The sequence below is a fragment of the Gopherus flavomarginatus genome, chromosome 4, assembly GCF_025201925.1.
Source record: "Gopherus flavomarginatus isolate rGopFla2 chromosome 4, rGopFla2.mat.asm, whole genome shotgun sequence".
In the NCBI taxonomy this organism is placed as follows: domain Eukaryota; kingdom Metazoa; phylum Chordata; order Testudines; family Testudinidae; genus Gopherus; species Gopherus flavomarginatus.
The window spans coordinates 170021904-170036795 of NC_066620.1; the positions used below are offsets into that span (position 1 = coordinate 170021904).

Sequence of the window (14892 nt, forward strand, 5' to 3'; positions counted from 1 at the left end):
TTTTCTGCATTTACAACCAAGCCTGATTGAGACCCTTTTTTCATGAAGCAAAACTGCTGTCTGTTTACTCCCTCTGTGAAGGGCACCAGGGTGTCTTCTTTGCCTCCTAAATATAGTGGAACAAATCGTTGATGTAAATCTCCAGATAGTCTTAGTGAAAATTGAAGGTCAAAAATTGTCTCCTTACTTTAGAGCACGGATCAGAAACCTTTCCAAAGTGGTGTGCTGAGTCTTCATTTATTCACCCTTATTTAAGGTTTTGCGTACCAGTAATAAATTTTAATGTTTTTAGAAGGTCTCTTTCTATAAGTCTACAATATATAACTAACCTATTGTTGTATATAAAGTTGTTGTAAACAAGGTTTTTAAAATATATAAGAAGCTTCATTTAAAAGTAAATTAAAATGCAGAGCCCCCTGGACCAATAACCAGGACCTGGGCAGTGAGAGTGCCACTTAAAATCAGCTCGCCTGCCGCCTTTGGCATGTATGCCATAGGTTGCCTACCCCTGCTTTAGAGATATAGCTAACTTTTTATCAGAATTAATAAAGAATTAGTATTATTAGAATTAGGGCTGCGTATGAGTATACAGAGCCACCTATGTGGATGCTGTTGCAGGATTTGGGCCTTGTTTTTGTAAGTACTATTCTATGATTTTTGTAAAAACAGAAAGACATAGCAAATATCACCCCAATTAGACCATTGATTAGTTTAACATTGAATTTGCAGTGTTTATTAGCTGTGCACGCTTTTTTAAATATAGCTCCTTTGTAGTTATTTTTTATTTGAACCTCCCCAAATTTACATGAATGTGTAATCTGGTACTTTTATAAAATTCACTACTCATTTCCCATGAAGCTCTGGGATATTTCAGTGTCCTGTACAGTTTTATAATTGGACTTTTTGTTTTTAAGTTTTTGGTTGAAGATGTGTGTTATTTGCTTGAGTATATTGTCTATAAAAAGGTGGGATTATATTTTTTCCAGTTCAGGATGTGTTCTGTCACACAAGGGCTATAGAGTAAATTATGGATTACAGTATGGCTAATAAATGTATATATCTAAAATCAAAGCTGAATTTCAGTTACAAAAGTAACACTGAATGGTAAAAATTTAAAGAACTATTCAGAGGAACTATCTGTACATAATCATAATTTTATTGAAGATTTTTACTGCATTAGCACCTGGAAACTTCTGTTACCATTGTGGCCCCTTTGTACTAGGTGCTGTACAAATACATACAAAGACACAGACACAATCCCTAACCTAAGGGTGGGCAAACTTTTTGGCATGCAGGGCCATGAATGTAGGGCTGGGGCTGGTGGTTGGAGTGCGGGAGGGAGTGCGGGGTGTGAGGGGGGTGCTGTGTGCAGGAATGGGCTCAGGACAAGGGGTTGGGGTGCAGGAGTGGTGTGGGTTGCAGGAGGGGGCTCAGGGCAGGGGGTTGGGTTGCAGGAGGGGTGCGTCAGGTGGTTCAAGGCAGGGGGTTGGGGTGCAGGGTGCAGGAAGGATTCGAGGTGCAGGCTCCGGCCCTGTGCCGCTTACCTTGAGTAGCTCTGGGGTGGCGGCAGCGCGCAGTGGGGCTAAGGCAGGCTCCCTGGCTCCATGCCACGCCACGCTGCTCCTGGAAGCGGCCAGCCACGTCCCTGAGGCCCATAGCTTGCCCTCCCCAGCCTTAACCAGAACATCTTACAGTCTAAGAACAAAAGTGACATGAAGAGTAGAGAGAGAAGGGCACAATCAAATATGTACAATCGTCATGTATATACGCAGAAACGTGACACTCACCCTGAGGTGCTGAGGATCAGTTTAAAGCCCCATAAATCACTTAGGGTGAAATTCTTCTTTATGCAGGTAGCGACTGCCAGACCTATGTACCATGTAAGCCATGTTATTTGAGATTGAAGTGATTCATGGGGCTTGTACTGACCTCCAGCTCAGGGATGAATTTCACCCATAATATTAAATGAAAAGACACTGATCAGGAAAAGAGTCTGGTTAAATATAAATTAATCAGCTCACTGTCTGGTGGCAACTAGAAAAGTAAACAGAACCCTGGGATGTAGAAATAAGGAAATAGACCGTGAAGGAAAGAAGATCTTTGTGGTGCTACACAAAGGGTTTATGAGACTACACCTGGACTATTGTGCACAATTCTTGGCATGACATTACAGGAAAGATCTTGAAGGACTGGAAATGCTACAGAAGGGGGGAAAAGAATGAGAATGAGCTCTAGGGGTTCCATCTATAAGGAGGAGTTAATGAAAATAGGTTTATATAAAATTAGGAAAGAGGAGTTAGGGTCTGATCAAAGGCCGTGGAAGAGAATGGAAAGATATTAATAGACTTTGCACCAGGCCCTTAGCACGGTTCATAAATAGGGCCTATAACATTTTGGTGGGCACAGGGAGAGTGGCTATTACAAAATAAAAGGAACTGAAGCCAACAAAGGACCATACACAGTAGGTATTTAGGAGAAACTTCTTTGCACTGAGTAGTTCACGCGGGGAACAGAGTAATACAAGCTGCAGCTGTGAACGTCTTCAGAAAGGAAGTAGGAATAAGGCATTACAAAGAACAAATGCTAGATAGAGAGGGTGGGATCAGTTTACATGTGTCATATGACTTGTTTTGAAATATTTCTGTGTATTCTTTCAAAACCAGTTCGCTGATGTTTTTAAAGGCTGAATCTTCTGTGCTAAATTCAAGCTCTGTTCTATAGCAAACGTTTTCAACTCTATAAAGCGGAGGTTTGCCAGGCAAGTGTTGTTACAAGCTAAGCTACAGGACAACAGTGCACACGGCACCACAGTAATGTTAAAACATGTTGCAAGTGATCAGGCACTGACATGAATACGTTCCTTGAAGGTACAAAGAGTGATGCCAAAATTTGCAATAACATGCTGAGCAGCTTGAGGGGATGATTTGAAATGAAACTAACTATTACATAGTGTCAAGCCTCAAAATGCTTGGGGGTTAAGTTTAAAATAAAGAGAAAGATTATTTGTATTTTCTAGTTTCTGCTTGCCATTTTCTAACTTACAATTTATTGTTACCTTCTCTTTAACAAAAAGAAAACCTCAAATTTTTAGTTCATTTTGTATGCTCAGACTTTTTTTTGTTTTTAATAATTACCCTTCGTAGCTCAGATGGAATTAAAGGCCTGACAATTAATATTTTGCAGTTTGGGAAAAGAAAAAGTGTTAAGAAAGATTTAAAAAAATATTTAAGTGGACAAACATTCTTACTTTTAATGTATTACCTGACTAAATATGGTATAACTCAGCATTTAAGCTGTTTTGTTTAAACTTAGATTTCTGTATTAAGAATTGTAAGGTAGCTGCAGCTTTAACATGGCTGCCACAGTTGCCTGCATTAACGTTTTCTGGCTAGCAGTAATGAGCATAGTCGTAGTAGCTGTGGCTGGCCTGCATCAGCTTGTGTTGGGCCTGTGATCCAATCTGATTTCACAAGGTAAACATGGTTAGGCCTGGTTAGTACTTGATGGGAAACTTGCAGCAAGTCATGTTGGTTAATTTAGAAGGTAGCACGCTTCTCAAAATCAGCATTGAAGTAATACCTCCATACAATGTTCTGCAGCACAGTATTGCTGGGGGATGACAGTTCCCTTTTGTAACAACTTTCAGGGTTTCCGAATATGTTCTCGTTCTGCACTGAACAACAGCAAAATGTTTCAAACATTTTCGCAAAATGGAATTACGTCAAAATGTCCATTTTTGGATTAAAAAGGGCAACTTGTTGGTTTGGGTCTCTCTCTCTCTCTGGTCAGAAGCAACCAGAGATCCATAGACCTCAGAAACTTTCCTGTTGAAAATTTCACTGAAATTGCTACATCTCTGTGAAATGTCTCAGCTTTGACAAAACATCATATTCAGATGAAAATCCAATTAGTCAAAAATATTCCAACCAGATTTACTGCTGAGAATGCATATTGTCTTTTGAATGAGCTTTCATTAAGGACTCCACACCGTTTTTTCACAAGAGTAGGAATCCTAAATCTAGTGGTTTGGCCAAATGCTAACGGGAGTAATTATGTATAACTAAATACTCAATGGAATTACCGCTGGACAGTATTTAACATTCCTTGTCCTAAACGCCCACCTTCCTAGCTGGGGTTGGGCATTAGTGGTGCTGGGCAGCAAGAGACACTGCTTTGGTGGCTTACAGCTCATGCATCTCTCCTATGAAGTGTCTACTCCCTCCCTTTCCTCCTATCATCTTCTTCCCCTGATTGGTTGGGTTCTGGCTATTCCTGTATGCAATGAGGGATAGTAGTCTGTATTGGGTGGCCAAACTTACTGACCCTCTGAGCTGCACACAACAATCTTCAGAATTTCGAGAACTGGGGCATGTCTCTCGGGGCTTGAGGCTTCAGTCCCTTGGGAGGTGCCTGCCGGGGCTTCAGCCCTGCAGGGAGGGGGGTCTCGGGGCTTCAGCCCCGCTCCTGCTGAAGCCCCGAGCCCCAGCAGGTGCCTCCCTTGGGGCTGAAGCCCTGAGGCACCCTCCTCATTGGGCAGAAGGGAGGTGGGAGGGAGGGGCAGGTGGAGTCACATGTCTTCCCCAACGATTTTTGCAAGGGTTTGCTGACCCTCCTCGATCACATGGTGTCGCTGGAGCCGCAAGCTGGGAGCTGCAGCCATGGGAGAGACAGCGTCAAACACCCGGGAGCTGCAGGGAGAGGCCACTGAGGATAAGGGGGGAATGATTCAAGCTGATGGGGGGGGTGAACCTTTAAATTGTGTCCCCCCCATACCAGTTGTCTCGAGCAGAAGCCCCAAGCCCCACTACGCCGCCACAGGGCAGTAGCCCTGAGCTCCCCCTCCCATTCTGGTAGGTAGAGAATGGGGGAGGGGAGGGGCTGTACAAGCCACACTTTAATTGTAAACGAGCTGCATGTAGCTTATGAGCTGTGGTTTGGCAACTCCTGGTCTAGATGCTGGTGCTGCAGATAGGGGGATGGGCCTTTGGCCCCACCTCTGCAGTGCCATTGGCTGTTTTGTGGGGGGTGGCTCCCTCTGGGGGTGGGTATATAAGGAACCTGTCCGTGGTCAGCCTCAGTTTGGTCCCTATTTTGTTCCTCTGCCTTCTTTCAGTAGGTTTGTTCAGTCTCCTGAAATGCCAGGGGCTTGGCCAACCAGCCTTCTGGGGATCAGGAAGGGATTTTTCCCACATGATAATGTTAGCAAACAACTTTGTGGGTTTCTTCACCTTCATCTTGATATTCAAACAATCTGAGAAGAGGATGCACTGTTTATTGTTATAACTTGTGGCAAATTTCCAGTGCAGTTTGCAGGTTAATGGGGAAAATTATAGGCCTTTCCCTCAGAGATGCCTATTTAGGTATTGGTCCTAGGCATAGGCTTGGTATAATGAGGATGCCAATTTTTGTCTTCCACAGTATGAGGCTCCATTCATCTTAACATTTAGCTCACGCAAGGATGGGGGCAGGGACCTAGCTAGGCAGTTCAGGTCCCTTAGCTGGCTGGATAAGACCACTCAGTTCTGGTTTCTGTTAAATCTGTGGCCAGCTCAAAATCCACACTGGAACTCCCCTGCTAGGTAGTGGTTGAGGTGCTGTTACACCAAGTAAAACTTGATGGCTAAGTTGATATGTTGCAACTTCCATGTTTAACGAATACTGCAGTGTCTGGGTCTAACTGTTATAGTTATTCACTCTTAAATGTTTGGGTGGCTAACAAAGGTGGAACTCTCGACTTCTTCACATTGGTTTTTGAAATGCTGTGCTGGTAAATGTAAAGAAATGCAGAACGGAAAGTTTAATCTGAACAGGTCATATGTATTGCTGGGCTTTAAATTAATTGAAAGCAGTTTGGAAAAAGACCCAAGTGCCTTTGTGTTTAGCACAATGAAAGCATCACTTCTATGCCCACTGGTAGTCTTAACAGTAAACAAAGTGTGAGAATATCTAAAGTATAGGACAGGAAATATTTCTGAAAATACTGTATGGGCATTATGTGAATGGATGGTGCATCATCACCTGCCATACTGTGATCTGACCACTCCATCTCAGAAACTGTACCAAGAAACAGAGAACATCCAAAGATAAACAAAGGAAATGTGTAGAAGCATGAGAAGACTTCCATATGAGGAGAGACTGAAAAGATTAGGACTGCTTAGTTTAAGGAGGAGATGAATAAGAGAGTATGTGATAGAGGTACATGAAATAATGAGTGGCATTGATCTTTGTAGGAAGGCTTCTTTTTACAATACAAAGGAAGACAATAACTGATAAAAGGAAAAACTTTTACAATGAACCTGTGGAATATACTGGTTCAAGGTCTCATTGAGGCCAAGGGTTTAGTAGGATTCAGAAAAGAATTAGACTTTATATGGACAAAGATAACATCCACAGCTATATTATACACCAAAAACAAAGGCCAGGGGCTATGAACCCTCCTGCTCTATGGCATAACCCAACCACTCACTGCTTAAGGTTAGGAAGAAGCTTCCTGTGTTTGCAGGTCATTCCATAATTGTCCATTACGAGATTTGCTGCACCTTCTGCTATGATCTCAGTACTACTCCATTTCAGAGACACATTACTGGACTAGATGCTTCACTCATTTGATGTGTTATGACAGTTTCTGTGTTCCTATATCTTGTGGCTCAGAGTTAAGAAGATTATTGTAATGTGTAAGACTGAATGTTCATGTCAGCATTGCCTGTAAGTCTATGGATAATATTTTCCCTTAGCACCCATCATTGTAATACCTAAGTACAAACCAAAACTTATTTATAGATTCCAAGGCCAGAAGGGATCACTGTGATCATCCAGTTTGATGTCCTATACAACACAGGCCTCAGAATTTCCCAAAAATTATTCCTAGAGCAGATCTTTTAGAGAAACACCCAATCTTGATTTAAAAGTTGTCAGTGATGAAGAATTCACCACAACCCTTGGTAAATTGTTCCAGTGGTTAATTATTCTCACTGTTAAAAATGTACACCTTTTTTCCAGTCTGAATTCGTCTAACTTCAGCTTCCAGCCATTGGATTGTATGCTGCCACTGTAAAATACTAGAGTATTTATTTTTACTTGGACTAGTACTTGCAAAGTTTCTAGGACTAGTCTCTCTTGATTTGGTTAAAATATAAGGTTTAAAAATACTTTGTACATTCTTTCTGATTTTAAACCTACAGTAAAGATTTTAAAATAATGATTTCCCAAGTCACATATTACGCAGATTTATTCTTTTAATGAGGCGCACTCCATTCCTGTCCCCAGACTCTGTCTGTGGAGTAGCAACTTTTTGTGATTTATTTACATTAACATCACCAACAGCAATACAATCCCGTGCAGCAATATCATATACTGCGATTCTCTCCTTTAGCTCTTTCCTGCAGAGCCGGGGAGGGACACAGGTCTCCCTTCCTTGAGATTTCTGCACACGAAGGGTCAGTGAGCTCTAAGCCCTTATGATTGGACCACCTTACATGTCCTTTCATAGTAATAAGGGGATTCTGAGACTATATCCGAAATTCATCTCTGAATATTGATGTCAGAGTTTCACCTAAATTAAACAATTAGCCTTTTAGTCTTCTTTTCAAACCTGCATTTGCTGCTAGGAGAGAAGAAGCTACATATTTTGTATGTTTCCAGAGCCTTGTTCTGTTACAATGACAAGACTAAACCTTTCAGATTGTCTCTCTACTTCTTTATGGCTTTATCCAACTCGTTGAAAGGCCAAACTATCTTGTCACAGACAATCTCTAAATGGACTACATTCTGGATCTCCACCACTTATCAACTGGCTGGTGAGCCCCTCCTTCCAAACGTCAAAATGCATTCCACTAGGGCACAAGCAGCATCGTCGGTGTCCTTCTGGAATATGACAATATCGGAGTTGTGTAAAGCAGTGATTTGGAGCAACCTACTGACCTTTGTTAGTCATTATGCCCTCGACATTATGCCCTTGGCAGCAGACATGGCATCTAGGTCTGCTGCCAAGTTTGGGACAGTGGTACTTCAATCTCTGCCCAGGTCTACACTAGCGGGGGGGTTGACCTAAGATACGCAACTTCAGCTATGCAAATAGCGTAGCTGAAATCAGTGTATCTTAGGTTCGCTTACCTGGAAATGAGGACGGTGGAGAGTCGACCGCTGCCGCTCCTGTGTCGACTCCACTTCTGCCTCTTGCAATCTGGAGTTCCGGAGTCGACAGGGAGCACAATCGGGGATCGATTTTATCATATCTACACTAGACGCAATGAATCGTCCGCCTATAGATAGATCACTACCCGCCAGACTGGCGGGTAGTGAAGTCCTGCCCAGTCTCTGTTTAATACAGCCGATGCTCCTCCATCCCACCATCCAGAGAGGATGCTGCTTGGCAGTCACCTTCACTGAGAGCCACACTGACACTTACTCGGAAAAGAGAGAAGAATTACTACCCCTACAGTAACTGTGGTTCTTTGAGATGTAACAGTCAGTATGGATCCCGTGAGCTGCCCTCCTTCCCTGAGTTTTAGGAATCCTCAGCAATTTGAATTGAAAGGGAAGTGAGGGGAGTGGGTCTGGCCACCCTCCCCTTTATGTCCTTGCACGAAAGCACATGGAACCATAGGGCGTATGTTCAGTCCCTTCAGATGCTGCTATTCAAAACCCCACCAACTCTTATGTGCCTGAGGTGCATGCACACCTGTGGGAGGTCCACACTGACTTCTACAAGAACCACAGTGTCTGTAGGGTAAGTAACTGTTCTTTATGATATATGGATCTTGTAAGAGTGTTCTAGAGCTGTCTAGTAAATAGTTCCCCATCCAGGAACTTCTTTATAAAAAAAACCTGGGAAATTTAATGCCAACAACAAAACGCCTCCATTAAAAGTCCATTAAAATTGCATTGTGAAGCACTAAAATACTGAAAATTCCAAAACCAGTTTTGTTCCTTGTGCATAGGCATTAATTTGAGTTCTGTGATAATATTCTATTATTTTCTTAGGATACCTATATCATTCCATGTGCAGGTTGGATGATGTGCAGTGAATGAGACAGAGGTTTGTACCTGAATTGGAGGCAAATTCTGCATGTAGGGTAAACTTCCGTGGACTTACTCTGCATGTACACTGGTGCGATGAACAGCATTTCTGAACACCTGTTAGTGGAGAAGGTAGATGATGAATGAGCTGGACTATGTAGTGAATGAAGGAAGAGTTCAATCAATGAGTAGTGAGGATAAATATTAAATATCTCATTTACTCTGTGTTATCTACCCAACACAATGAATAAGTTAGAGTTGCTTTATGGCAACTAATAATACGCCTCTTCCTTGATATGACGCGACCCTATATAACACGAATTCGGATATAACACGGTAAAACAGTGCTCCGGGGGGGCAGGGCTGCGCACTCTGGTGGATCAAAGCAAGTTCGATATAACGTGGTTTCACCTATAACGCAGTAAGATTTTTTGGCTCCCGAGGACAGGGTTATATCAAAGTAGAGGGGTATTATATAGTCAGATAAGTATGTTTTATATTGAAATGTACATGTACAAGGGGAGTGAAGCTAAGTTTACGTGAACACGCTTACCATTAGCATTCCCTAATTTTTCAATTATTTTCTGTGCAACTATAATGTTCTTTAGTATAATTTTCAAATTATTTGCTAGGATTCTTTTTTTGCCACTGCCTTCTGAAATGCAGGATAGACCCTACCTGATTCAGAAATCTTGCAATTCTTAGTCATTTTTTTAAGATCACATGTTCTGACATGATCTTTAATTATTTTAGTAAATTTTCTTCCTTCCTTGAGGAATGTATGCCACCTTTTGGCATCTGTTCTTTGTTATCGTCTGTGAACACTAAGGAAAGAATTCATTTAATATTTATAGGCGTTTTCTCATTATAGCAATTAAAAAGCTAGCTAGACTGTACTTAGATCTTCACTTAACTCTACATCTCCTGTCATTTTCCCTGTGTTGCTACTTAGTGAAACTCATACAGTAATATAGCTACTTAATATAAGACAAGAAATGTGCCTTTATTGTCTTCTCTTTTACTGCGATTGTTTAATCAGACACCGTTTTGATGGTTTAATTCAATCTGAGCTTCCCAAGAATTAAATAATTTAGTTTCTGTAGATGAGATCATTTCATACATGAGTCATCCTGTTGAACTCATTGACACCAATGACATGTGAGAAGTTACTCACGTGTATAAGCTTTTGCAGGGTCAGGGCATAACTTATTTTATTAAAGATAAACAGAATTGTTGACAGTAAAGTTGTCTTAAAACAATGAAAAAGAGAATATCGTTTGTACAGTGTGATTGACTAGGAAGACTAAAGATAAAGATCTTTTCCACATTGAAATACCATGATCCCTTTTAAAATTCTCCATATACTGTAGCTTCTAGTTTGGATCTTGCCATTTATTTCCAAGGTTTGTTAGATTCCAGTTATACAAAAACGTACATGCTGTGGGTAGCTCCATTGATTTCAGTCAGGCTACTCACAGACTGTAACACTTAACACATGTGAGTCTTCCAGGATAAATGCCTTGGTTTCCTTGCAATGTTATCAAAGTATTATTCTCTTATTCCTCTTCATGGATCTCTATATTAAAATTGTTTTCTTGAACAGGTATTAATTTTGTCCGTTTCCTAATTGCTGTGATATTACAGTATCGCTCTGTTACTTTTAACACAAATTATATCTAATTTCTAACACCGACCCTAAAATTTTTAGTGGTAGAAGAGGTGCATTTTATCAATAAAATAATTAACGACTTATTGTTTGGAAGCTGAGCACCTTGATTTGGGTGTGTCTCTAACAGAGACATCTATTTTGTATGGAATGTTCCAACTTTTTGCATGGTTTGTATTGTTTATGCGTCTTTTGCAATGGCAAGGACCCTGAAAAATCAGCCATGAAATGAGTCAGTGTTATGTTTGAAGGTGAGGTCATTATCATTTTTTGAAGTGTATTTAGTTTCATTTGATCTATACTATGTGGAAAACTGCTTAATAATTCTACACAAAATTATGTCATTTTATGTTTATATAAACCTCTATACTGAATGCAAAATAGCATTTGCCTTTAAAGCTTATGGGGATTTTTATTTATCCCGTCTATTTTATTTGTTTTCTACTTTTAGAAACCCAAAATGCTTGTCTCCCTGGTTGCTGTCTTTAATCCACTGCTCCTCCCAGATTAAGCTAGTTAAATTAATCTAAATCAGTAGGATATGCATTATAACTGCAGTATAATCAGTTAAAGTTAGTAATGATTAAGAAGTTGCATCCGACGAAGTGGATATTCACCCACGAAGGCTCCTGCTCCAAAACGTCTGTTAGTCTATAAGGTGCCACAGGACGCTTTACTGCTTTTAATGATTAAGAACTCATTTGAGAATAAATTATTGTTTCCATAGGTATCAGAAACATACATAACACATATACTCTAGAGCTGTACAAAGCACAGCCCTCACTTACGGACAGATTTTGCAACCCTTACTCATGCCATGTAGTACTTTACTCCACAGAGTATTCACAAATAGATGATCACAAGGGATGACACAGACTATGTCTATATGTGAAGCTGGGGAGACATATTCACGCTTCCTCCCATCATGGGTTTCTATGATCTCTGATAGGCATGTACTCAGGGTGGCTAGCCCATCCTGCAGCTCGTGTTGCCATGGCTACAGTCTGTTTTTAGCACACTAGCTCCATATGCCTTCTTGAGATGGGAATCACACAGCCTGCTCCAAATGTAGACATACTTTCAAAAGGAATCTTCTGAGCATGCCCAGAAAGAACTGTCATACACTAGGTTGATGGACGGGGATTTTGGTGAACTGAATTATAATAAGCTTATGTCTGGAGAGCAATGAAGTGCTTAAAAACCACAAGAGGAACCCTCTTTAAAGAGAAAGGCAGTTTATTGATTTCATGGCTCTTTTGTACATGCAGGGGCTGGGATCAGAAGAAAAGTCTAACTTAGATGAGGGGGTAGGGACCCTTTTCTCTGGCCCTAAATTTCACTGCAACTTTTCCTGTTTGGAAAGAAGAGACGGTGACTGGCTAGCGGTGGAGGCACCATCTCTCCTCTGAAGTTTCAAAATACTTCCGTTTGCACTTCTCCCCTATAACAGATGCACCCTTGATTTTCAGTTTTAAAACCTATTTTCTTCCTTGTCCAAGTTCCAAAGGAACTCATTTTCAGTGAATCAGCTTGCAAGCTATGTTTCTGTTTCTATAGGGGAGTCAAGGACTGAGCCAATTTGCTGCCTTCTGCGTCTTTTCCGCTGAATGGAGCCTGTAGATAAATACAACCTAGTTATTGTAGGTGGGCACAAAATGTATAGGATATACAGCTGATTAAAAATAGGATGGCTTTCACTGCAAATCTATACTTTCATAAAATGAGGCCATGTTGTCTAGTGGATAGGGCAGTGGAGTGGGACTCGGGAGACCAGAGTTCTGTTTCAAGTCCTACCACTAGTTTGGTGCATCACGTCTCCCCTTGTGCAAATGTCTTTAAACTTTTACTGGTGAATTGTATGAAAATGGGCAATTTCTGCTAGGTAGCATTTGCATTTCTCCCCCTCAAGTATAAAAATGAGAAGAATGAGGGAGGGGGCTGATCCCTAAAGCTGACACTCACATCTGTTTTACGGGATCTGAGCATGAAAAAATATAAATGTTTTCATATTTTGATAGACTTGAGTGGGCAACTCCTCTTTTAATGTTAACATTCTCCTCCCGCCATCAGCACCATCAACTTTATAGGAAGTCATTCAACTGAATTTCAGAGATGCAGCTATGAAAAAACATGGTTTCTGCTTCTGGTTTATTTCTTTGTCTCTCCTCCTCTCCCTCTGCCGCCATTTGGGTTGTTGGTTTTTGTTTTGTTTTAAACATGGGCCTGTTTTTTTGGTGCAGAGCACCTGTGACTCCAGTTGATTTCAGTGGGAGCTGTGGGTGCTCAGCACGTTTGAACAATCACCTCTTCTGCTCATTTGCTAAGGCTGGCAATGTTCTCGGTGCTGTACAAGGCACTACTGAAGACTGTCCCTGTGCTGAGGAATTGACAGTCTAGGAGCCAGACAAATACATATGTGGGAAAGCTAAGTAGCAGTGCTAATTTTGACATTTAAAACACAAAATATGGGGATAGCAATGGTCTGATGTTGGCATGAGTTAACATTTGTGGACCTCATGAAAAATGTGGGCTTACAGGAAAGCTCTGAACAAGAGACAGAATTGAAAGACATTAAAATAGGGATGTTGTTCCAGGAATGAGGAATTGAGTGGCCCATGAAAGAAGGCACGAAGACATGAGAGAATGAGACTAAGAGAGAGGTGAGGGTAGTTTCGTTAGTGCAGCAAAGGGCGCAACGTGGAGCACAATAATAGAGCAGAGTATATATGTAAGCATGGAGTATACAGACACTTAAAGTGAGGGCTAGCATCGTAAGCTTGCTTTGGAAGTTGAGAGGGTGCCAGCAGAAGGGAATAATCAGGTTGTAGTTGTCTGCTGCACTGAAAAAAATTCTTGTTCAGTTTTTTATAACCTAATAAACAGGTTTTTTTTAAAAATGTGAAGCAAAAATGGATAGGTGTACACAGCTGTACTTATTATTAGTTACCACATGCTCTTAAAACCGTTTTTTTTTTAGAATAACACTGCTCATTGTAGAGACCTTTTAAAGTACTGCACTGTTCTGTTACAACAATTATATTTTCAAACATGTAAAGATTTACTATGATTTTTGTTTTTGTTTTACAGGCCGGACCTGATAGACATGAATACCGTTGCTGTTCAAAGCAACCTTGCAAATTTAGAACATGCTTTTTATGTAGCAGAAAAACTAGGTGTCACCAGACTTCTGGATCCGGAAGGTGAGTTGATTCTTAAAGACTTCACTGCAAAACAAGGTGGCATCTCTGAAATGCTTCCAGTTCCACGCTTAGGGCCAGTTAGGCAGAACTTCAGGGTCTCGCTGCGTGGATGAGACGATGGTGTTCAGAGGAGGGATTTAGATTGATTAGAAACTGGGGAACCTTTTGGGAAAGGAAGAGCCACAGCAAGGATAGGCTCCACCTAACCCAGAACAGAACAAGATTGCTGGCAAGTAAAATTAAAAAGCTCATAGAGGAGTTTTTAAACTAAGAGCTGAGGGAGAGCCAACAGGTGTAGAGGAAGACATGGTTCAGAAAGAGACATCCCTTTGGGGAGGATTGATTAATGGGGATTCTCTGTATCCCAGTGAAAAGGTAAGAAACAATCAAATGAAAGTCCCATTTCATTACATCCCATGAAGGCAGACAACTAAATATCGATACATTTTATAAGTGCTTGTATACAAATGCAGGAAGTCTAAAATGGGTGAACTCGAGTGCCTGGTAATAAATGAGGATATTGATATAATAGGCATCACAGAAACTTAATGGAATGGTGATAATCAATGCACTATGGTAATACCAGGGTACAAAAATATATAGGACTGAGAGAGTAGATTGTATTGGTATGGGAGTGCACTACATGTGAAAGAAAGCATGGAGTCAAATATAGTAAAAGTCTTAAACGAAATTAAACAGCACCATAGAATCTCTATGGTTAGAAATGCCATGCTTGAATAATAATAATATAGCAGTAGGAATATCATACCAACCTGTCTGACCAGGATAGTGACAGTGATTGTGAAATGAGCAGGGAAATTAGAGATTCTGCAAAAACAGAAAATGTAATAATAATGGGAGATTTCAACCGTCCCCATATTGACGTGGTATGTGCCACTTCAGGATGAGATGCAGAGATAAAATTTCTAGGCACCATTAATGAATGCTTCTTGGACCCACTGTTGGAAGACAGGATAATGGTCTTTACCCAGCTTGTTATTCTTATGT

The 14892-nt window shown here is 40.9% G+C and overlaps 1 protein-coding gene across 13 annotated transcripts in view; it reads left to right on the forward strand.

Annotated features, from left to right (window-relative positions):
* The window catches only part of DST (dystonin), a 452383-nt gene that overhangs the window by 223992 nt on the left and 213499 nt on the right, over nucleotides 1–14892 (forward strand). For all 13 annotated transcript variants that reach the window (XM_050950494.1, XM_050950495.1, XM_050950498.1 and 10 more), the window contains one exon: nucleotides 13772–13884. In XM_050950494.1, coding sequence (XP_050806451.1) covers nucleotides 13772–13884 — 113 coding nt within the window. The remainder of the gene's footprint in view (nucleotides 1–13771; nucleotides 13885–14892) is intronic.